The sequence below is a fragment of the Phacochoerus africanus genome, chromosome 2 (assembly GCF_016906955.1).
Source record: "Phacochoerus africanus isolate WHEZ1 chromosome 2, ROS_Pafr_v1, whole genome shotgun sequence".
Lineage (NCBI taxonomy): Eukaryota > Metazoa > Chordata > Mammalia > Artiodactyla > Suidae > Phacochoerus > Phacochoerus africanus.
The window spans coordinates 8,991,697-9,017,094 of record NC_062545.1 but is presented as its reverse complement, the minus strand read 5'-3'; the positions used below and the strand labels follow the sequence as shown (position 1 = coordinate 9,017,094).

Sequence of the window (25,398 nt, the reverse complement as noted above, 5' to 3'; positions counted from 1 at the left end):
GATTCATTTCCACTGCGTCACAATGGGAACTCCAGGGCTAGAACTTTTTTAAAACGAGAAATATTTTTTCTCGGCAATATGGAAATAAATACTTATAAGGAACTGACCCCTGGATGATAAGAGGTCTAACAAAGCTATCATGTAAGACGAAGGTTAATACTGACAAGTTTTTTAAAATTTATAGCACATGGAAACACAGACCCAAAACAGAGTCTTTTATGTTCTGGTTCATTCTCTCTCCAGTTTAGGTACTCTCCAAAGGCATTTTTACGGTAAGCTGGCGAAGGCGCTCCCCTCGGAGGCCATCGTGCTCCTCCCAGCACGAGCCGAGGGCAGTCACGGGAGGCCAGTCACAGATCACATTCTCTGTCCATAGCAGCTGGCTCCCTGTCACCAGGGACAACACTGCAAAACACGAACTGGCCCGCATACAAGTTTTCTTAAATCAGAGAACCCAGGCTGGCCCTTCATTCTCTGATTGCCACTTCAGTGTTTATGTCTTACAGAACAATATTCTGTTGCCTGCAACACACTCCAGGCCTTGCTGATGCCACAGTGACTATGTCTGCATGATTGCTTAGAGCCTAAAAAGAGAGAACACCACGTTTCTTGTTCATGTATGAAAACGGAAGATGACAACTGTCAGTTTTCCAGGTCTTCAGCTAAAGTGTCACGGATGAATTGTAAGGTACGTTGGTACAAAAAAGCATCCTTTGTCTTGGGCTTACAAATGTTCAAGTGGTTAACATCCACAGGAATTAGATCTCCAATGCCTAAATCTGAAAAAAAAAAACCAAAAATGTCAATAAAATCTAAGTAAAAACATAAGCTGCCCCCATTAATACCGAAAGAGGCCAAATGGGTTGATTTGGTTGTGATAAAGGCCTCTTTGAAGAGATAAAAGAATTTAGAGTTTGATTGCAGCTAAACTATATTTGACTAATCATGGGAGAATGGCGTCTTGGTGGGTGTAGTTACGATTTCATGCTTTTCTCATAAATTCTGTGTGCGTATCACCTGTGCCCAAGTTATCAGTGACCAGAGCCTGAGCATGGTCATCTTCAGAACTTACACACTGCGAGTTACTGCTAAATGATTCCAGACTTCTTTTAACCACTTCTTTTTCTGGAGTAAGACTAGAAACTTGATCATGGGCCTCCTCATCCTGATGAAAGGACCCCTTCTAGACCCACCTTCAGGATCACTCTCCCAGGGCAAGTGATGATGTGTGCTTGAGGCTTGGTTGAGTTTTTGAGGTTCCAGCCTAACGAAGTCTACCAGGGTGGGAGGGGTGGTGGAACCAGTGAGGCAGCTGGCTGAGGAAGTGCAGCCACCTGGTGACACGGACGGGGTGGACAGGCCTAAGACCGGCTATGTCACTAGCAGCAGCTGGTCCACCATATTAATTTTGCTTTAAGCTTCCAAAGTCATCTTTTTAAAAAAAAAAAAAATCTGGTAGCTATTCTTTGAAATCTCTAAGTTGCCTCAGCAACGCCTCACCCTATGGCATATATACTTTGAGGTAAAGCCTCTCCAGATCCCACTAAAGGGTATCAAGTCCTCTTGTTTTATTTAGATAATGTACAGTGAAGCGGGACAAAGCTTGTTATGCAGACGGAAGAGCCATATGGCAGACACCCGGATACACAGGACGCCTGGCTGCCAAGAGTGCTCAGTGTGGCTGTGTGCTACCACGACAGCTTCTGCCCCAGCCGCTGAGGTGACCGAAAAGGGTCTGACAAGCAAGCTAAGGCAGTGCCAGGGCAGGGAAATGCACTGCAGGGAGGGGGGCGAGCAGGTTACCTACGAGGCAGAGTAACAGAGGAGGCTCTGAGGAGCACTGAGGTTTGGGCCCCACCCTCCAAGAGCCTACAGGACGTGGCAGGGCGCTGTAGAGGCAGGTACCGGTCCCTCCCTCAGCCCCAGGGTTAGGATGAGACTGAATTTCGGCAGTAGCTTTTTTCCTTGAAATCTTAGTTACTTGAATATCCCTGTGTATCTTCCATTCATTTCCTAAGCTTCCACACCTTAGTCGAGTTCTTTAAGGTGCCTGCAGGCAGCTATCAATCTGTCAAATGAAATGCCCCTTTTAATCTAGCTGATGGGAAGCTCTATATTCTTACCTCAATGCCACAGACTGCACTGTGGAGGGCTAACTCAGGGTCAGCCCACGAACCTGTGCCATCGAGTCAGTTAAATAAAGGGAGGGAGTGCCAAGGTGAAGTGTTTGCAGAGAAGTCTTAACCTACTGGTGAAAAGAATAACAGAATCTCAATCTTCACAGAACTGCCTCCTCCTACTGAGAAACCGAGTCTAAAAGTGGACATTTATGAGGACCACCAGCCAGGTATCTAAGAGCCAACAAGTTACAGAAGAGTGACTACCTGCTGATTCCAGAGGCACCACGTGGAGCTTAATCATGCTGCCGATGTAGGTTGGTAGTGTCTCTACGAAACTCAGCACCTGGAAGTGTTTGTCTTTTGCAAACTCCAGAAAGTCATCCTGTAGTGTTTTAAGTGCAGGACAATCTGTAAAATTATAGAGAACAAGACTGCGACAAGTTCTGTTTATCGTGTTCAGAATAAAATGCATCAACCTTCCAAATTTCGAGAGGAGCTTAGGGTTCTGATTCAAGATGGTAGTTTATTTTCTCTTCTTCCATAGAAGCCATTCAATGAGAGTAAAGGGCTAAAACCAACCCAGAACTGAGATGCTGGTGTCGGAGGGAGAGGTCTCTCACATTTCTGGTGTGTGGAATGGTGAGCAGGCTGGCACTCCCACCCCCACCCTACAGCACAGCCTCTCCTCAACGAGGCCTGTCCCTCATCCTCCTGTATGAAAGGGCAATCAATCAGGAAGCACCAGATCTTAGAGGAAAGCCTACTACCTAAGACAGAGAGACTCGTGAGCAAACAGAAAACCTGAGCACCGAAGAAAACTTTAAAAACCCCCAACTCTCTAATTAGAACCTTTAGAATGAGTTCAAAAGAAAATGGATCACAAAACAAGAAAGAGCTTGTGGAAAATCAAACTTGACTGCAAAAAATTAAGTTCAACAGAAAAGTTTAGAAGTCAAATAACTTTTCATAAAGCAGAATGAAGAAAATATGAGCCCAAACAAACAAAAAGACAATGGCATATTAAGGCTCAAGCCAGGGGACCCAAAATTCTGATTAACAGGCATTTCAGAGGAAGAAAAGATGCTTACTAGCCCAAAATAAATGTAGTGCTTTATAATTAGTATGATGAATATCTTTAAAGCACATGTATTTCCAAACTCATGGAAAAAGCAGTTCACTGGCCATTTGGAATAATACTTAAAGGAAAATATTATGTAACTTTAAAATTTTAAGTATTTAAGATAGTATTCAAATTATTGTTATATTTGAACAAATAGTGGCTTAAGAACAAAAAGCATTAAGTATCTAAGAAAAACATCAACCCTAAAAAGTTTCTGTTTTAGTCTAAACACAACTGGTACACAAATAGTAAAATAAGGTAACACAACCAAGTTAGAAACTGTTTTTCCTCCTCCTCCTGTGTATCTGGTGTCACTACAGTGCCCATTCCTTTGACAGAAAGTATTACCCTTGCTGAGCTCTTTGACTTCCAAGGAGGGAAAGAGAAGATAGCGAATGTTAACAGAGTATTCGGCCAGATGGGATCCATGGTGCGGGACGCTATAAAAAATTACTCCTCTGGTGTTGTTTATCACAGTCTTCATTTCTGGCTTCTTAGAGGCTTCCAACAGCATCTTTTTGACAAGAAGACCTAGCCATAGAGAAGAGAGAAAAACAACGCATAAGCCATTTTCCTTCCCTCTGTTATGTTTTCTAAAAAAAGGCAACCAGAAATACAGAAAATGAGATCCTTTCTTTCTTTCTTTTTTTTTTTTTCTTAATGGTTAAACAATTCTCTCTAGTCCAATGAACAGGGCCTTAAACTATTAACACTTGGTAATGCTTGTCATCCTCTAAAATACATGGTGCAGGCCTACAAACAGGTAAGATACTCGAAACCCATTTGTAAGGCACAGGATGACTCCCATAGGAGAAAGGTTAGGCATTGCTGTGCAGGTGTCCATCGGAGAAGGGGACATGCAGCAGCCAGCCCCCCCATTCTGCCCACTGCAGTCCACCCACCACCACACTATTAGGACAGGACTAAGATGAAAAAAAACCACATAGCCTCACACACCCACCACGGAGGAGACAGAGCTGCTGTGGGAAAATGCACGCAGGAAGACACCTAATCCTCTGTCCCCCAACGCAGGCTTGGAGCTGACAGTGAAACACAAAGGTAACTTGGATGGTGCCAGTGGGTCTCTGCGGACGCAAAGGGCTACACCCACCTTTCTCTTAGCACAAAGCCCAGACTCGGAGACAGTAATCCTGAGCATTTCACCAGATAAACTGTGCCAGGGGCTGCAGGAAGGCCATCTGCGAGGCAGCTGGTGACAGTTCAGAACTGGACTGGGGGGTAGGAGGTGTGACAGTCAAGCACCAGGACCAGAGTGGACACCTGTGATCACACAGGCTCGCCTGAGGGCTAGGCAGGCACGGAGGGGCGGCAGCTGTGGGCACCAGAGTGATGACAGACTCTGCGATGGCTTGGGGAGCAAAGGGGGAGCCCTGAGACTGGCCAAGGACACTGAGGGCTTACATAAGCCACGGACGGCTTCTGATATTTACTTGTTAGCATTAAGCTATCAAACTCATTTTCTTTTCATATGGTTTGTTACTAGTTGTCCCCTTCTAGAAAAACAAATAGCATGGAAGGAAAGCAGTGACTTTAAACCTCCCAGCCACATCCAAAAACATGTATTAAGGTGGGGGGAAAAGGACTACTATTAAATAAAACAGAGAGCCTCAGCAACTTAGGTCAGCCCCATGGCTGACAACCTCTCGACACTCACTTGGCCAAAATGAAGCCTACTTACCTCCCATGCTATGTGACACCCAGATCATCGGCCGGTCCCCAACACCAGCGGCTCTGAGCTTCCTAAGAAGTTCGTTGCTCCTGAATGCAATGGACTTTCTGCACAAAACGAAAACAGCAGGCATGACAGGAGGCTATCAATCCCCCCTAAATTTTGTTATCCACCTTCTAAGGCAAGACCTTTTGTTTCCTGGACCAAGTCTACAAGCTACATTTTGGAGTCAGGAATACCCATCCATGCTTCCTGCTTGGTGTCTACAAACTGCTCACTCATTTCTAATAGTCACGCTGGCCTAGGGGGCAGCTTACAAAACAAGCACTGTTAAGGCATCTAAAACCTATCTGGCAATGTTTGTGGGTCAGAGCTGGGTCTCACCTCACCGGCTCCCAGCGCTCAGGACCTGCGTCCCTTCTCACCACAGGGCCTGACAAACACGCATCCCGGGAGACCTTGCTGTCTCACCTGTGGAGTGAGCTGTCACTGCTGTTTAGTTCTACTTGTGTATATGCTACAAACACTAACCTTTCATCATTTTGGTTATTTAAAAATAGCCGAAAGTATTAGAATCAGAGAATTCAAATAAGTAATTTTCAAACCAAGAGGGAATTTCAAAGTGATCTGGTCTGGTAGTTTCAAACGGTGTCTACAGAATCCCTTCTTTGAAATAAAGGTCTGTGAGGCTCCTCTGGGTGCGACGGGGAAGGCGCTCTGGGGTCCTACACGCTGACCTTTAGCACCATTCATCCCTCTGGCGCCTACGTGGGGGGCACTCAGTGCTAACGCTCCGTGCTCTAACACCGATTCAGACCAACTCCCTCAGCTTGTAGATCAAACTTCCCAGACCAGTTAAATGACCTCGGATGGCACAGTGAGTCAGAGGCAGACTTGGTTACCGTCCAGGTCCTGAAGCCCACGACGTCCAGCAGTCAATCCCCATATAGACAGTTGGCACAGATGACCTAAGGGCTCCTACATTTCTCGGTATCTTTCTTTGCTTTCTTTAGGTGGCATGCTTGTGAACACAAAAGCCAAAAGCCCTGTGTTTACTCCCAGCAGTAAAAGAGACCTTGCTCAGAGTTCCTGTTGTGGCGCAGTGGTTAACGAACCTGACGAGGAACCATGAGGTTGCGGGTTCGACCTATGGCCTCGCTCAGCAGGTTAGGGATCTGGCGTTGCCGTGAGCTGTGGTGTAGGTTGCAGTTACAGGTCGGATCCTGCATTGCTCTGGCTCTGGCGTAGGCCGGCGGCTACAGCTCTGATTAGACCCCTAGCCTGGGAACCTCCATATGCTGTGGGAGTGGCCCAAGAAATTGCAAAAAGACCAAAAAAAAAAAAGAGAGAGAGAGAGAGACCTTGCTCCAGACTCCATCCTTATTGTGAGAATAGCTGTAAGTGAACCATGTTAGGAACCCAACATAGATATTATGTCTAAGCTTTATACAGTTTCACTATTTATAGCTTATAGCTAACTCCTTCTAGAAGGAAGAGAAAAAAACGTTAGGTTAGTTTTCCATGAGAAAAGCCTGTCTGTGGCATCAAAAGATAAAACTCCTGTCTGTCGCAAAGGGCCCACTGGTGGCCTGCCTCCCCACCCATTACCTTTCCATGGGGCACCGTGTTCTCCAGTCGCTAAGGCTGGTGTCATACTCCACAGATATAATCCGGAGAGCAGGGCAGTCTCTTGCTAACCATGACTACGTAAAGGAAAGGTACAAGAGAAAAAATATTAATTTCCACCTTCCCACTTATTTCAGAACAACTGAAATTGTAACTAAAAGACTCTTACAATATCAGCAATTGGTAAAAGATCACATTGGACTCAAGTGTAAAGGTGCCTAGAAAAACAATCCCAGGAGTTCCCTCATGGTGCAGCGGAAACGAATCTGACTAGGAACCATGAGGTTTCGGGTTTGACCCCCGGCGTTGCTCAGTGGGTTAAGGATCGGGCATTGCAGTGAGCTGTGGTGTAGGTCGCAGACATGGCTTGGATCTGGCATTGCTGTGGTTCTGGTGCAGGCTGGCAGCTGTAGCTTCGATTAGACCCCTAGCCTAGGAACCTCCATATGCTGGGGGTGTGGCCCTAAAAAGGACAAAAGACGAAAAAAAAAAAAAAAAAGAATAATCCCAGCATGTTATCTTTTTATATTTCTGGTCACAAGGCAGTATCATATTTATAGCATAAGGTCTATACAGTTTTCAAGAGAATATTCTCAATTTTAACCTGCTATAGCCAAAAGCAAGGCCTGTTTTTTGGAGTCTAGATCAAATTGGCTTTTTGGAAGCATTTAATAGAAAGCTATGATCTCAGACAGACAGAAGAGTTAAGAGATTTGCCCTGAGAACTCAGAATACTAATTATAGCACGGTTCTGTCCCAAGGTTCCATCCCCCGCCTGGTGCAGTGGGTTAAGGATCCCTCATTGCCGCATCTGTGGTGTAGGTCACAGCTCTGGCTTGGATTCGACCCCTGGCCCAGCAACTCCACATGCTGCAGGACAGCCAAAAAATTAAAAAAAAAAAAAAAATCCCAGTATAAAGAGAAAGATAAACATGTCACAACAAGGGCTCCAGTGGCCAGTGACATGGCAGTATGTCGGGATAAGGACAGCCAGCCAGAGGCAGCCACTTCCTTACCTTGGGCCAACATGTCGTATACTTGGTTTCATCCTCTGAAACCGGTTCAGTTAAATCCTGATCACTGTCCTGCTGGCGCCATGTTTTGAATGCTGCTCCCATAAGGCCATGAATAAAAAGGACATCTGCTTTAATGGGCTGACTAATAGGGGAGAGAGTTTTAAAAAGAAGCAGAACAAATGTATTATTGCTTTGCTAAGGATCTATACAGCACTGTCTTTGGATGGGGCTTAGCAGGTTTATATGACATGAAATAAACATAATTAAGGCAAGCTGTATAATCTAGGTTTGCTGAAGAGCCCTACAGGGAGAACTGGCAGAGACACACACAGAGGGTGCTCCCTGCTCTCTCTATAAAGATGGAGACACAGCTAGCCAGGCAGACCAACCAAAATCAACTGTAATGTGCTTAGGGATCAATGAGGTGACAAGTGCCACAGACTGCCCTCCAAAGAATTACATAAGGATTTACACAAATCAATAAAAGTATTTAAGAAGTTAATTAATATGCTTGTGTAACTTTAAACTCAGTATGCACGAAAGAGATTGTTTTTAATTTATCAAGGAAAATAAACAATGTTTATCAGAAATGATGCAAATGAGGTTTTAAAGTAATTGACATTTTCCTTTGGATATGATAGTTTTTAAAATCGCAGTAGTATATTTGCAATCTAGTTATAATACACACAATAATGCAACACATACAAATTACATTACCATATTATTCTATTTACAAATTAGAATTAACCAGGCAATCCATTTTTCAAATTTAAAGAAGTTCTTATTTTCTGAGGTATTATTTTAAAGTGCCTAACGAAAATCCAAGGAATGGATAATTTTTTTATTACATCATTTCTATTGTCTTAGTAATGATAAATCTGTAAATAGTGAGTCAAGTGTTACAACTCATTCCCGCCAGTTCAAGCTTTTATACGTGGCATAAACCTCCTCTAGTCCCTGAGTTCTAGGCCCAGGCCATTCTGGTTGCCTGCCAATCTCCTTTCCATCCAGACGGACCTCTACAGCCCTCCTGTTTTTACTCAGATTAACATGAAAAAGGTAGTGAAACAAAGAAACAAGTCTTACAGAGTTTCAAAGGGACTCATTATAAAAGGTGAATGCTGCCTTGCTAAAGGTAGGCCCTTGGTGTAAAATAACCCTGATAACTCAGCCAGGTCCATGCTTTCACAATAGCCTGCAATTCTCCTGAAGTTACCATGGACAAACTGTTTCAGTGAATGAGGCATCCGGCTTATTTGTAAGGTATTTAACTGATTAAAGCTAAATCGGAGCATTAAGCTTGTTGCCCACAGGAACAAAATGGCTCCGCTGGGCTTTCTCACCTCGAGCGGTACTGGGGGTGCAGCACGTACACGCCGTCCTGGTACTTCTCCTGCACAGTCTCTCGGTCCAGATTCGCCAGGGTTCTGGCGGCATGGGAGGCCTCCATAATGTGTTCAGACTTTATTGCTTCTGCCAGTATGGAAACCCAGCCTGGTGAAAAGAACACATTCCCTAAATGCCTCAGTGAATCTGTTTCACGTCACTGAGAGGCTTCAGGGAGGAAGTGATGAGAGGGAGGCAGACCTTAGCATCTGTCTACATGGAAAAGTCTGACCACCCCAATTCCACTCTTCCCGAAGGCCCACTGGGTCCCCAAACACAATACCATTGTCCCCAGGCAGGTACTCCTTAGGGGAATCCATTTTCTCTATTTAGAAAAATCTAACAAAAATGTAATTACTAGAGATGAAGTCTTAAGTGGTAAGAAAGTGTCATATTTTGCTTTAACAAGAATTATTAAACTCCGTGAATTAATACAAGTTATTTCATTCTGACGGGCAGCAAGATTAGCAGCCCTTAATACACATGAGGAAGTTGTTTCTTAATAATCAACTTGCTTGATAGACAAAAATCTTATAAAACCTGAGGTTCAGGAAGGGAAAACTATTTCTTAAGGGGAGAAAAGCAATACTTTGCACTGTACAGTTTCGTTTCTTTTCTTTATGTTTTTGTTATTCAAAACAATGTATTACTTTATGCACCTTAATATGCATGAAAGTGCATGCATGTGCAGGCACACACACACACACAGATGGAGGAAGAGGCACCACACAAGCAGTCACTACCTCTTGGGAGGGAGTTGGGTGGGGGAAGCTCTGTATAAAGGGGGGTTGAATTTCTACTGTACTGATGTTCTCCAAAGTATTTACAATGAGTCTATTCATGTATTATTTAAATAAAACATGGGCCTTGAGGCCAGAGAGACTCGGGCTCAAATTTCTATCCTCTGCTTACTTGCTATGGAACCTCAATCAAGTCCTTTAAGCTGGAGGAAGGTTCTAATACAATAATCCATATAAAAATTGCCATCGCCAAGCCCAACGGGTGCTCAATAGATAACAGCTTGTCCTCATGCCCTCCTCCCACTCTGGTGCAAAAGTGAGGAGAATCATCATGGTGACAGGAAGCCATTACTTAATGAATCCAAAAGAAATTTCAGACCCAATAATCTGTAATATCAGAAAATCCCTCTTCAAAACCTGTCAGAATACTTTATAATAAAGAATGTTTCAAAATTCTCCCAAGATATCCAAGTATGTTACTGGTATATACAAAAATATGTTATTTTTAATAGAGTCACAAGAAAGGCAGCACAAGGGAAAGCGTGGCATAAGCCATTTCTACAGCATTTTTTAGCTGACAAAGTATTTTTATAATGCCCAAGAGGCACATCTTATAAACCATCAAAGGCTCCTTGGAAAACTTGTGTCTTTTAAAAATATCTACTGTTTTTAAATTACATTACCTCTGAACACATTTTAGTTGTAAAAATAAACAAAAAAACCCCCAGCATTTAGGGAGTTACTGTTGTGGCTCAGCAGGTGAAGAACCCGACTAGTATCCATGAGGATGCAGATTCAATCCCTGGCCTCGCTCAGTGGGTAAAGGATCTGCGGTTGCCACAAGCTGTGGCATAGGTCACAGATGCGGCTCGGATCCTTGTTGCTGTGGCTATGGCTGTGGTGTAGGCCAGCAGCTGCAGCTCTGATTCAGTCACTAGCCTGGGAACTTCTATATGCTGCAGGTGCAACCCTATAAAAAAAAGGTGTTCCCATCATGGCTCAGCAGTTAATGAACCCAACTCGTATCCATGAGGAGGCAGGTTTGATCACCGGCCTTGCTCAGTGGGTTAAGGATCTGGCATTGCTGTGAGCTGTGATGTAGGTTGCAGACACGGCTCGGATCCCATGTCACTGTGGTTGTGGTGTAGGCCGGCAGCTGTAGCTCCGGTTCGAATTCTAGCCTGGGAACCTCCACATGCTGCGGGTGCAGGTACGGCCTTAAAAAGACAAAAGACAAAAAATAAAAAGAAAAAAGAGCATTTAATCATGAACATCCCATCATTTCCCAATTCCCGTTTATATCCTCAGAAGTAACCAAAGTTAAAAGTTTGGTAGACACTCTTCCAAATCTTTTCAAAAATTCAGTTATATACCATAATTTATACATACACACTGTAGCTCCACATGCATTCTTTTTGCCTAAATGGAATTATATTATTCTTGCTGTTCTGTGGCTTGATTTTGTACTTCATCCATGTACACAGACCAGTTACCAATAATGGAATAGAATCATTAAAAAAAAAAAAAACCTGACAAAGTCCAAGACTAGATGGCTTCCCAGGTGAATTCTACCAAACATTTAGAGAAGAGTTAACACCTACCTTCAATCTCTTCCAAAACTGCAATAGAAAGAACACTTCTGAACTCATGCTATGAGGCCAGCATTACCCTGATACCAAAACCAAAGATATCATAAAACATAAAATTACAAGCCAATTATCACTGAAGAACAAAGAAGCAAAAATTCTCAACAAATATATTAGCAAGCTGAATCCCATGATACATTTCCAAAGGACCACACCATGATCAAGTGGGATCTATCTCAAGGATGCAAAGATGGTTCAGTATCTGCAAATCAATGTGAAACACCACAATAACAAATTGAAGAATAACAATCATATGACCATCTCAATAGATGCAGAGAAAGCTCTTGAAAAAACCCAAAATCCATTTATGAAAAATTTTCCAAAAAGTGGGTATAGAGGGGACATATCACAACGTGATAAAGGCCACATATGACAGGCCCACAGTTACCACTTCACATGCTCAACGATGAAAAGCTGAAAGCATTTCCTCCAAGATGAGGCATAAGACAAGGATTCCCACTCTCTCTACTTTTATTCAACATAATATTGGAAGTTCTAGCCACAGAAATCAGATAAGAAAAATAAATAAAAGAGTTCATATTGGAAAGGAGGAAGTAAAACCGTCACTGTCTGCTGACGACACATACTTTATACAAAGAAAATCCTAAGGCGCCACAAAAAAACTGCTAGAGCTATCAATGAATTTGGTAAAACTGCAGGATGCAAAATTAATATACAAAAATCTGTTGCATTCTACACTAACAATGAACTCTCAGAAAGCAAAATTAATGATTTATCACTTACCACTTTCCATTTACCACTGTATCAAAAAGAGTAAGACCTACCTAAGGAAGCAAAAGACCTGTACTTGAAAAACTATAACACATTGATGAAAGAAACTGAAGATGACACAAACAGATGGAAAGTATGCCATGTTCATATACTAGAAGAATTAATACTGTTTAAATGACTGAACTACCCAAGGCAATCTACAGAGTCAATGAAATTCCTATCAAAATACCAATGGCATTTATCACAAAACTAGATCAAATAATTCTACAATTTGTATAGAAACACAAAAGACTCCAAATAGCCAAAACAATCCTGAGAAAAAAAGAAAAGAGCTAGAGGAATCATACCCCCTGACTTCAGATTATACTACAAAGCTACAGTAATTTAAAAAGTATGGTATTGGCACAAAAACAAGACAGATCATTGGAACAGAACAGAGAACCCAGAAATAAACCCACACGCTTATAGTCAATTAATCTACAACAAAGGAGACAAGAATATACAATGGAGAAAAGACAGTATCTTCAATAAGTGGTGCTGGGAAACTGGACAGCTACATGTAAAAGAATGAAATTACAGCATTTTCTAACATCATATGCAAAAATAAACTCAAAAATGGATTGACGATGTAGACATAAAGCCCGAAACAAAACTCCTAGAAGAAAACATGGGCAGAACACTCTTTGACATAAAATCATAGCAGTATTTTTTTTTAATCTGTCTCCTAAAGCAGAGGAAACAAAAGCAAAAATAAAGTGGAACCTCATTAAACTTAAAAGCTTTTGTGCAGCAAAGGAACAAGCAACAAAATGAAGAGAAAACCTACTCAATGTTAGAAAATATTTGCAAATGATATAACTGATAAGAGGTTTGTATCCAAAATATATAAACAGTTCATACAACTCAACATCAAAAAAAAAATTTTTTTTAAATGAGCAGACAAAGTTCCCGTTGTGGCTCAGTAGGTTAAGAACCCAACATAAGTTTCCATGAGAATGTGGCTTTGATCCCTGGCCTCATTCAGAGGGTTATGGATCTGGTGTTGCTGCAATGCTGTGGCTGTCACATAGGCTGACAGCTGCAGCTCTGATTCAACCCCTAGCCTGGGAGCTTCCACATGCTGCGGTGGGGCCATAAAAAGAAAAAAAAATGAGCAGACCACCAGAATAGACATTTTTCTACAGAAGACATACAGGTGGCCAAAGGTACATGAAAATAATGCTCAATACTGCTAATCATCAGGGAAATGCAAATCAAAACCACAATGAGCTATCACCTCACACCTGTCAGAATGATTATCAAAAAGAATACAAAAAAAAAAAAAGATTACAAATAACAAATGTTGGTGGCACAGCAGAAACTGACAGAACATTGTAAATCAGCTATAAGAGAAAAGACAAAAATCTTTTTAAAACAACAGGAGTTCCTGTCGTGGCTCAATGGTTAACAAATCCGACTAGGAACCATGATGTTGCAGGTTCAATCCCTGGCCTTGCTCAGTGGGCTGGGGATCTGGTGTTCCCGTGAACTGTGGTGTAGGTCGCAGACGCGGCTCAGATCCTGCATTGCTGTGGCTCTGGCGTAGGCTGGTGGCTACAGCTCTGATTAGACCCCTAGCCTGGGAACCTTCATATGCCACAAGTGTGGCCCTAGAAAAGACAAAAACAAACAAAAAAAACAAAAAATGGTAGGAATGTGAAAAAAGGGAATGTTTGTACATTGTTGGTAGGAATACAAAATGGTGCACCTGCTATGAAAAACAGTATGGAAGTTCCTCAAAAAACTAAAAAGAGAACTACCATATTACCTAGAAATTCCATTCCTGAGACTATCTGAAGAAAATGAAAATACTACTTCAAAAAGATACCTGTACCCCAATGTTCATAGCAGCATGATTTACAATTGCCAAGATATGCAAGCAACCTAAGTGTTCATCAACAGATGAATGGATAAGGATGTGATATATACTTAGCCATAAAAAAGAATGAAATTTTGCCATTTATAACAACATGGACGGACTTGGAGGGGTTACGCTTAGTAAAATTAGTCAGAAAGAGAAAGACAAATACTATATGATATCACTTATACGTGGAAACTAAAAAATGAGACAAACTAGTGAATATAACAAAACAGAAAGAGATAGATGAAGACAGAGAACAAACTACTGGTTACCAGCTGGGAGAGGGAAGAGGGAGGAGCTGTCTAGCAGTAGGGGACTATGAGGTTAAAAACTACTGTGTATAAAATAAATAAGCTATAAGGATATATTGTACAACATAGGGAATATAACCAATATTTTATATAAATGGAGTAATACCTTTAAAAATTGTGAATCACTATCTTGTACACTTGAAACTTATATAACATTGTTTATCAACTGTAACTCAATTTAAAAAATACATTTAAAAAAGGTAATGCAAGCATTTGACAAAATCCAACATCCATTCATGATAAAAACTCTTAGCAGGGAGTTCCCATCGTGGTGCTGTGGTTAACGAGTCCGACTAGGAACCATGAGGTTGAGGGTTCGATCCCTGGCCTCGTTCAGTGGGTTAAGGATCCGGTGTTGCCGTGAGCTGTGGTGTAGGTTGCAGACTCGGCTTGGATCCCGCATTGTTGTGGCTCTGGTATAGGCCGGCGCCTACAGCTCCGATTAGACCCCTAGCCTGGGGACCTCCATATGCTGTGGGAGCGGCCCAAGAAATGGCAAAAAGACAAAAAACAAAACAAAACAAAACAAAAAACCTCTTAGCAAAGTATGTATATAGGGAACATACCTTAACATAATAAAAAAACCATTTACAACAAACCCACAGCCAATATAATACTCAATGGAGGAAAGCTGAAAGCCTTCCCATTAAAATCTGGAACAAAACAAGGATGTCCACTCTCACCACTTTTATTCAACATAGTATGAGAAGTCCTAGCTACAGCAGTCAGACAAATGAAAGAAATAAAAGTTATCCAAACTGGAAGAGAAGAGGTAAAATTGTCACTCTATGCAAATGACATAATACTTATATACAGAAAACCCTAAGGACTCTGCACAAAAACTATTCAAACTGATAAACGAATTCTACAAAGTAGCAGGATACAAGATTAACATTCAGAAATCAGTTGCAGTTTCTGTATACTAACAATCAAATATTAGAAAAGGAATATAAAAATACCTTTTAAAATTGCATCCCAAACAAGTACCAGGAATAAACCTGACTAAAGAGGTGAAAGACTTATATTCTGAGAACTATAAAACATTAATCAAGGAAATTAAAGAAGATTCAAAGAAATGGAAAGATATTCCATGCTTCTGGACTGGAAGAATTAATATTGTTAAAATGGCCATACTACTCAACACAATCTACAGATTCAATGCAATCCCTATCAAATTACCCATGACATTTTTCAAAGAACTAGAACAAACCAAAAATTTATATGGAACCATGAAAGACCCATAATTACAAAAGCAATCCTGGGGAACAAAAACCAAGTAGGAGGCATAACTCTCCCAGGCTTCAGACAATATTACAAAGCTACAGTAATCAAGACCGTGTGGTACTGGTACAAAAACAGACATAGACCAATGGAACAGGAGAACCCAAAATAAACACAGACACTTACAGTCAATTAATCTTTGACATAGGAGGCAAGAATATAAAATGGGAAAAGGACAGTCTCTTCAGCAAGTGGTGCTGGCAAAACTGGACAGCTGCATGACAATCAATGAAATTGGAACACACCCTCACACCATGCACAAAAATAAACTCAAAATGGCTTAAAGACTTAAACATAAGATACTATAAAACTTCTAGAAGAGAACATAGGCAAAACATTCTCTGACATAAACTGTACAAATGTTTTCTTGGGTCAGTCTCCCAAGGCAACAGAAATAAAAGCAAAAATAAACCAATGGGACCTAATCAAACTGATATGCTTTTACACAGCAAAGGAAACCATAAAAAAAAAAAACCTATGGAATGGGAGAAAACAGTTTCAAACGGTGCAACTGACAAGGACTTAATCTCTAAAATATATAAACAACTTATACAACTCAACAGCAAAAACAACAACAACCCAATTGAAAAAATGGACAGACCTGAATAGACATTTCTCCAAAGAAGCTATACAGATGGCCAACAGGCACATGAAAAAAATGCTCAACATCACTAATTACTAGAGAAGTGCAAATCAAAACTAAGATAAGGTACCACCTCACACTGGTCAAAAAGGCTGTCATTAACAAATCAACAAATAACAAATGCTGGGGAGGGTGCATAGAAAAGGGTACCTTCCTGTACTGTTGGTGGGAATGTAAATTGGTATAACCACTATAGAAAACAGTAAGGAGCTACCTCAGAAAACTGAATATAGAACTACCATAAGACCCAGCAATCCTACTCCTGGGCATATATCCAGACAAAGCTTTCATTGAAAAAGATACATGCCTCCTATGTTGACTGCAGCACTATTCACAATAACCAAGACATGCAAACAACCTAAATGTCCATCAACAGATGATTGGATTAGGAAGATGTGGTATACATATACAATGGAATACTACTCAGCCATAAAAAAGGACAAAATAATACCACCTGCAACAACATGGATGGAACTAGAGACTCTCATACCGAGTGAAGAAACTTGGAAAGAGAAAGACAATACCATATAATATCACTTGTATATGGAATCTAATATATGGCACAAATGAACCTATCTACAGAAAAGAAACAAACTCATGGAACTGGAGAACAGACTTGTGATTGCTGAAGGGGAGGGAGTGGGATGGATGGGAGTTTGGGGTTAGTAGATGCAAACTATTGCATTTGGAGTGGACAAGCAATGAGATCCTACTGTATAGCACAGGGTACTATAACCACTTATGATGGAACGTGATGGAGGATAATGTGAGAAAAAGAAGGTATGTGTATACACACACACACACACACACACACACAGAATGTATACACATTCACTCATACATATATATGCATGACTGGGTCACTTTGCTTTACAGCAGAAATTGACAGAACACTGTAATCAACTATAATGGAAAAAATAAAAATCTTTAAAAAATAAAAAAAAGGTGGAGTTCCCATTGCGGCACAGAGGAAACGAATCTGACTAGGAACCATGAGATTGTAGGTTCAATCCCTGGCCTTGCTCAGTGGGTTGAGGATCCGGCGTTGCTGTGGATGTGGTGTAAGCTGGCAGCTGTAGCTCCGATTAGACGTCTAGCCTGGGAACCTCCATATGCCATGGGTGTTGCCCTAAAAAAGGCAAAAGACAAAAAAATAAAATAAAAAATAAAAAAAGGTAATGCAGAGAAAAATTGTTTTGAGAAGACATGGACAGAGTCTAAATGACTGTGGAATAGAATGAAGAGATCTAATATACATAATTGAAGTCCCAGGAGGGGAGAAGAGAGAAAAGGGGACAGAGAAAAAAATATACTAGCTGACAATAAATGCTGAAGAGAGTGTGGAGAAAAGGGAATCCTCCTACACTGTTGGTAGGAATGTAAACTGCTGCAACCACTATGGAAAATAGTATGGAGACTCCTCAAAAAACCAAAAATAGAATTACCGTATGATCCAGTAGGATCTATCCAGATAAAACCATGACTCAAAAAGACACATGTACTCCAATGTTCATTGCAGCACTATTTTCAATAGCCAAGACATGGAAGCAACCTAAAATGTCCATCGCAGAGGAGTGGATAAAGATTATGTGGTACATACATACAATGGAATATTACTCAGCCATAAAAAAGAGAAATAATGGCCGTTGCAGCAACATGGTTGGACCTAGAAATTACCATGCTAAGTGAAGTTAAACAATGGGAAGCAAACATCATGAGCGATCACCTATATCTGGAATCTAAAAAAAAAGATACAGGAGTTCCCTAGTCATGGCCTAGTGGTTAATGAATCCGACTAGGAACCATGAGGTTGTGGGTTCCATCACTGGCCTCGCTCAGTGGGTTAAGGGTCGGTCCAGTGTTGCCATGAGCTGTGGTGTAGGTCACAGACACAGCTCGGATCTGGCATTGCTGTGGCTCTGGTGTAGGCTGGCAGCTACAGCTCCAATTAGACCCCTAGCCTGGGAACCTCCATATGCCTCCAGTGTGGCCCTAGAAAAGACAAAAAATAAAAAATAAAAATAAAAATAAAAAAATTTAAAAAGGATACAAATTAACTTATTTGCAGAAGAGAAAAAGACTGACAGACTTTGAAAAACTTAGGATTACCAGAGGAGACAGGTTGGGGGGAGGGATGGACTCGGGGTTTAGGATGGAAATGCTCTAAAATTAGGCTTTGATGATGGTTGTACAACTATAAATATAATAAAATTCACTGAATTAGAAAAGTAAAATAAAATAAAATAAAGATATACTAGCTGGAAAGTTTCCAAATTTAATCAAAAACATCAACTCACAGATTCAGTTAGCTCAGTAGACCCTGAGCAAGATAAATATAAAAATAGACTAGATACATCATAGTCAAACTGCTGAACATTGTAAAAGAAGATAGAAGAAAAAAGACACATCACGTAGGAGAACCAAACCTGTCATAAGAAGAGACTTCTCATCAGACCCCCCCTCCCCCCACACACACAGCATGGGGACAAGAGCCTGCTCTTGGTGTCTTGGAAATATGCCCCAAATTGCTGCTGTGTTATCAATAAAAGGCTGACATTCAAAAAAAGAAAAAGGAAGAATGGAATGACATTTTTTAAGTGCATACAGAAAAAAAAAATACACTAGTGACAAAGTATTCTTTATTCATGGAAAATAACCTTTCCTGGGATAATAAAAGGCAAAGTCAAGACATTTTCAGAAAAATGAAAGGTGAGAGAATTTGCTGCCAGCATGGCCAGGTCTTGAGGCTAAAAGGAAATATCAGATGCAAATTTAGATATACAGAAAAGAAGGAAGAGCATGGATGTTATCAATATGTAAATTTAAAACTTTCATATTCTTTAAATATCAGCTGACTATTAAAAACAAAAATAGGGAGTTCCTGTCGTGGCTCAGTGGCTAGCAAATCTGACTAGGAACCACAAGGTTGCAGGTTCGATCCCTGGCCTTGCTTGGTGGGTTGGGGATCCGGCATTGCCGCGAGCTGTGGTGTGGGTTGCAGATGTGGCTCGGATCCCGTGTTGCTGTGGCTCTGGCGAAGGCCAGTGGCTACAGCTCCGATCAGACCCCTAGCCTGGGAACTTCCATATGCCGCAGGTGCGGCCCCAGAAAAGGCAAAAAGACAAATATATAAAAACAAACAAACAAACAAATAAATAAATAAAAACAAAAATAGCAACAGTATATTGCAAGGGTTATAACATGTGGTTTATAACATTATGGTCTATAATGAAGACAAGACCACAAAGGATGGCAGGGGGTGTAAAATGAATTATACTGTTGTGAGATTCTCACATTATATACCAAATGGTATAATATTAATTCAAGATAGACTGTGATAAGTTAAGGATACAGCCATTTTAAAAATACACAAAAATATTGTATAAAAAGCCTTTGAAGAGTAAGAAAAGAAAAAATAATTAAGTAACCCCAAAAAAGTCAGTAAAGGAGAAAAAGAAGAAACAAAGAGGGGACAAAAATGCAAGAGCAAGAGCCTGCTCTTGGTGTCTTGGAAATATGCCCCAAATTGACACAACCACACAACCGAACAATATCGATACTGAACGTTAGAGGGAAAGAGACAAAACACTCCAACTAAGAAGGGTTACCAAGATGAATTTTTCCAAAAAGATGCAAATATATATGTCTGTAAAAGATATACTTATTTTTAGTCACAGAAAAATGAAAGCAAAAGAAGGGAAAAAGACAAAAGATATGCAGCAAACAGCAGGGGTAAGAAAAAGCCAGTGTGACTACCTTAATACATGACAAAGTAGACTTGAAAAGGTATTACCAGTGATAGAGACGTTACTTAATAATAATAAATGAACAATTCACCAGGAAGGGAACTAAAGGGAGAAAGAGACAAATTCACAATCACAGTTGAAAAATTTAACATATATCGGTACATCATAAAATCAGACAAAACTCAGTAAAGATGTAGAGAAGATCTGAATAATATAATCAACAAACTTGGCTTAACTTTATGTATAAAACACTTCAACCAACAACCATGGAATATTCATTAATTTCAAGTTCATGAAGAACATTCACCAAGAAAGACCATAAAATAGGCCATCAAATAAGTGTCAGTAAATTTCCAAAAACTAAAATCTTATAGAGTGTGTTCTTTGAATGTATGGAATATTAAACTAGAACTTAGAGACATATGATATCTAGAAAGCCATTAATACTTGTAAATTACGCAACAAACTTTTAAGAAACCCATGAAACAAGAAATCACAAAGGAGATTAGAAAATTTTCAAACTGAATAATGATGAAAATACAATACATTCAAAACTTGAGGAATGCATCTAAAGCAGGTTTGAGGAAATTTACAGCTTTAAATACCAGAAAATATCAGAAAATAACTGTAATGATTTTAAAACATGTCTTCAAATTCTTCTGACACTATTTTCATCAAGAGGTGATGGGTCTAAACCCCTTCAAAATCCCTTTCCCTTGAATATGAATGAGCTAGCCTTAGAGTGACTAGCTTTTAATCATCATGGCAAAAATTATTTCCAGTGCTTGATTATAAAAAGCACAACAGCTTATACCTGGTTCTCCCCTGGAACATTTGCCTGTGGAACCCAGCCATCATGCTTTAAGGAAGCCCAAGGCACATGTAGAAAGAAGCCAGTGCCCTGAGCCCCGGCTGAGCTCCCAGCTGATTTGCAAGCCATGTGAGCGAGCAATCTTCAGAGGGCATCCTCCATCCCACAGGTGAGCTGCCCCAGCTGAAGCACATAAAGCACATAAAGGCCTTCCCCACTGAATCTTGCCCAAAGTTCAGATTCATGCACAAAATATATGACTACTGTTCTAACCAGTGAGTTTTAGGATGCTCTGATACACAGCAGTAGATAACGAAGTTTCCAACTTAAGAGTCCATAAAAAAGAGGAACAAATAAAACCAAAATAGTAAGTGCTCCTTTAGAGAAGTTTGCCAATCCACGAATTAGTCTTCATCAAGTTAAAAACTTCTGCTGATCAAGACACTCTTATATGTAAATTTAAAAGAGCAGAGAGATACAAGAAAAAGTATAAATTCATAGTTTCTAATAAATACATATGAACACATGCATGCATATGTGCACATATGTATATTTATTTGTGTATGTGTGTACATATATTTGTATCTATCACCCTGCTTCTTCCATCGAAAGAGCCAAGAAGCAAAGACACTCCAGGAGCAATAAGCACATCTAGCTAACACCCAGATCTTGGTCTCTAATAATGATTCTCCACTAAAAGGAAATAGGATTCTTTGGAGAAATGAGCCTGGATCATTCTGTTATACCAGAAAGGAAGGCAGGCCTCCCAAAATGATGTGAGCACAACACAAGGACACAGGAGCCAGTTTGCCGGGTTCCCACTAACCAAAGCGGAGACAATCTGGCAACAAATTATTAAGTACAGTAATAAGTTGTAAGCCATTAAAAAATAGAAATCCATGTGCCCACACTGATGTGGGGGGGGGGGGAAGAAGGACGAGGGAGGAGAGGGAAGAAAGGAGAAAGTCTAAGGCTGAAAAGTAGACGAGGAGGCCATGCTGCAGCTGGAAATCATCACTGAGCAACCATCATGATAAAGACGGGGTCAGGCAGCAATTTTCATCTAAAGTATCTTCCCACGGGTGGTCATGTGGTTTATCAGTTGCAAGGGGGAAAATCACTAATTACACAGTGAGACTCTTTCTGTCGTGCTTTGTCTCTTGGTTAACCAGATCATATCAAAGATTATGTAAACAATTAGATGGTCATCACGGCAAAAGCTGCTCTCCTGCGACTGTCCACACACTGATCATCTTAGGTGTGGACTACCCCCATCTCAAGCAGTTCCTTGCCCTACTAAAATGACATGCTCCCAAACTATCCCTAAGCAGAGTCTTAGGTCTACTGAAAAATTAATGTACCATGAGGGGTGGAGGTGGGAGAAGAACTAAGGACTGGATCCAGCATACTCAGTATGTAAAATTGTTACCTGAGCGAACTATAGTAGAATGAAGATGTTCATTCAAAGCCATATTTCCAAGGATACGCATTATATTTCTCTGTACGTTAGGACAGTCCTTGTGAAGTTGGTACAGTCTCTGCAGTAGTTGCAAGCCTCCATTTGCTTCAATTTTATCACAATGTGTAGGTATCTAGCACAATAAATTAATGAAAGCTCACTTCATGTTGCACAAGTCCACTAAGCAGGTGACACAGCATGCTGGTGGGCAGCCAGGTGGCTCCCGCTCAAGGAAGAGACCCAGAGAGACACCCCCCACCCCAAACTCAGCTCAGCTCAAATAAATATGCAAACCCCTGAGTGGAAAGTGCTTTAAAATCACTAAAACATTAAGGCACCAGGTCTTCTGCAATTTTTATTCTCAAAGTTATTCTGCCTAGTTCTTAGTCTGATGTAACTATAATGTTATTATTACAAAACTGTTTCAACTCACAGTGATACTTAGACCTGAAACTACCTTAAAGGGTTCTTGAGAAACCTGACACCTGCTAATAGGAAATAATCCCCTGTGTAAGTGGCAGATTTTGTTTCTGCATATAAGAACTTCCAGGTAGATAAGCACGTCTGTGATCCTACACACTCGCTCTCCTAAAACTTAGGAGTGGGAAAAATTTTTTAAAGAAAAAGATCAAGTAGAAATAGAAAAAGTGGTGTGAATTTTTAATAGTTAAAAGAGATAAAAGAAAGCCAAAGGAAATTTTTTTTTTGTCTTTTTAGGGCCATACCTGCAGCATATGGATGTTCCCAGGCTAGAGGTCCAATCGGAGCTGCAGATGCCGGCCTACGCCAGAGCCACAGCAACGCCAGATCCGAGCTGCATCTGTGACCTACACCACAGCTCACAGCAACACCAGATCCTTAACCCACTGAGCAAGGCCAGGGATCGAACCTGCATCCTCATGGATGCTAATCAGATTCGTTTCCACTGAGCCATAAGGGGAACTCCCCAAAGGAAATATTATATATTAAGGTCAGGTGATAGAACTGACCAACAAGCCATTACAGTCTAACAAAGTCACCAGCATTGCCTTTTCCCAGCATTCATTTTATCACTTATCATGTCATATACCTGCAATGATTGTCACTCTCTAAATTTTAGCACATTTTAAATGCATTTAAAAGTATGCCTTTTAGTAATAGATCAAGTGAAACAAGTACGAAGCGGAGATGTTTCCAGAAAGGAACTATGACATCCCATGCGCTGGACGTTCTACTGCAAATGCACCGTTTCAGAAACCAGTCATAAGTTACAAAAAAATCAAGCTCATTTTCCCACATTCCCTTTGAACTGTAACACTAACGACTCTGCTTTGTCCTCGATTCCTAATTCCACCAGTGGGAACCGAGATGACCGGAGAGCACCAGGCTTTGGAGCCGTGTCTAACGGTTCCCAATTAAACAGGAGCATTCAGAACCTCTACGATGGTGTTCCCCATGACGTGGGATGAAGCACCTGCATCAGCCTCACCAGGAAAGCCTGTGACAAAGACAAATCCTTGGCCTCCACCCCACACCTACTAAATTAAAGTTGGTAGAGATAAGCAAAAATGCGCATTTTTAATGTTTCCTGGGTGATTTTTACACATGAATGTTCAAGCATTACAAAGTTTGTTACTTTTTCCTTTTTAAAATCAAACTATGATCATGATAGAAAGTTTGTCATCATGTCAAAAAATACAAAAATTGACGTATGTATGCTATGGTTAAAATTCATGGATATTGTCAAGTAAATATTTTTTCCAAATATTTACTTTTTTTTGTCTTAACACATCTTTGGCAGATATTTTACCGGAAAATAACTCCCTGATAATATTACTTGTAAAAATTACCTGAGAAAGGTAATGGAAGACAGCATAACTTAAAAGTAAATGCCTAGAGTTCCCGTCGTGGCACAGCAGAAACAAATCTGACTAGGAACCATGAGGTTGTGGGTTCGATCCCTGGCCTCGCTCAGTGGGTTAAGGATCCGGCATTGCCGTGAGCTGTGGTGTAGGTCGCAGACACAGCTCAGATCTGGCGTTGCTGTGGCTCTGGCGTAGGCTGGCAGCTACAGCTCCAACTAGACTCCTAGCCTGGGAACCTCCATATGCCGAGGGTGTGACCCTAAAAAGACAAAAAACAAACAAACAAAAAAGTACATGCCATATTGAGACAATGGGCTGGCTTTATGTGTAATTAAGATTAAATTCATTTTTAGAATTATTTAGCAAAAATGTAATTCATGTATTGGTGCTAAATCATGATTATCAATTCTAACAATTGAGAAAAAAGCAGACATTTAAAAACAAGTGTAAAGCTTTTTTCTTTTATAAAAAAATTGAGAATTATTTCCCTTCAATGAACCAAAGTGTGCCATTTTCTTCAATGAGATCGTAAAAGTAAAGCACATTTTGAAAATCCAAGTTACCTCAGAGTGTTTTACTAAAGCTTCCAAGCAGAACATCTCCACTGTCGCTGAAGGAACTTCTCCAAAACTTTCAGCGTAAGGGAGTCCGTTTCCTCCAAAACACCATAAACCACCCTGAAAGTGAGACAATGACAATTCTTACTGAAAAAGTGCCAAGTATTTTTTGTTTGACAAAAAAATCTCTGCAGTATATACAGTATTAGAAAGAACTAATATGTAGGATTCAAAATATTTTGGAAATTTACAGTGAACTTTCTTTTTATTTCTTTTTTTCTTTTATATAATTTTTTCTTTTTTTAGGGCCACACCTGTGGCATATGGAAGTTCCCAGGCTAGGGATCAAATCAGAGCTGCAGCTGCCGGCCTACACCACAGCCACAGCAATGCAGGATCTGAGACACAACTGCAACCTACACCGCAGCTTGCAGCCATATCAGATCCTTAATACACTGAGTGAGGCCAGGGACTGAACCTGCATCCTCATGTATACTAGTCATGTTCTTAACTCACTGAGCCACATGGGAATTCCCCAGGGAACTGTGATTATGCAAAGTGTTATTAAAAACATATGGAACTGCTCTTAGAAGAGAACAATCTTTGAGTCGTTCTCAAGTCTTTCCTCTGTGTTCTCTTATCTGAAAGTATGGATCAGATAAGAGAAAAACATGAATCTTTACTCAGCCAGAAAAGCTCAGGGCTGATCAGTGTATCAGAGTATGCCAGCAGAATCTACTTAAAATCTATCAATAGAAAAGGCATCACTG

The 25,398-nt window shown here is 40.6% G+C and overlaps 1 protein-coding gene across 5 annotated transcripts in view; it reads right to left on the bottom strand.

The window, feature by feature from the left end:
• Positions 1-165: 165 nt before the first annotated feature.
• The window catches only part of SERAC1 (serine active site containing 1), a 65,759-nt gene continuing 40,526 nt past the window's right edge, over positions 166-25,398 (bottom strand). For 4 of the 5 annotated variants that reach the window (XM_047769840.1, XM_047769842.1, XM_047769841.1 and 1 more), the window contains exons 9-17: positions 24,635-24,748; positions 22,198-22,360; positions 8,916-9,066; positions 7,573-7,714; positions 6,539-6,633; positions 4,940-5,037; positions 3,589-3,771; positions 2,385-2,528; positions 166-779 (exon numbers count right to left, since the gene is read on the bottom strand). In XM_047769840.1, coding sequence (XP_047625796.1) covers positions 643-779; positions 2,385-2,528; positions 3,589-3,771; positions 4,940-5,037; positions 6,539-6,633; positions 7,573-7,714; positions 8,916-9,066; positions 22,198-22,360; positions 24,635-24,748 — 1,227 coding nt within the window. In that variant the 3' untranslated portion in view covers positions 166-642. Of the gene's footprint in view, positions 780-2,123; positions 2,249-2,384; positions 2,529-3,588; positions 3,772-4,939; positions 5,038-6,538; positions 6,634-7,572; positions 7,715-8,915; positions 9,067-22,197; positions 22,361-24,634; positions 24,749-25,398 lie in introns of all 5 variants that reach the window. The other variant, XR_007133485.1, reaches the window with a different exon arrangement.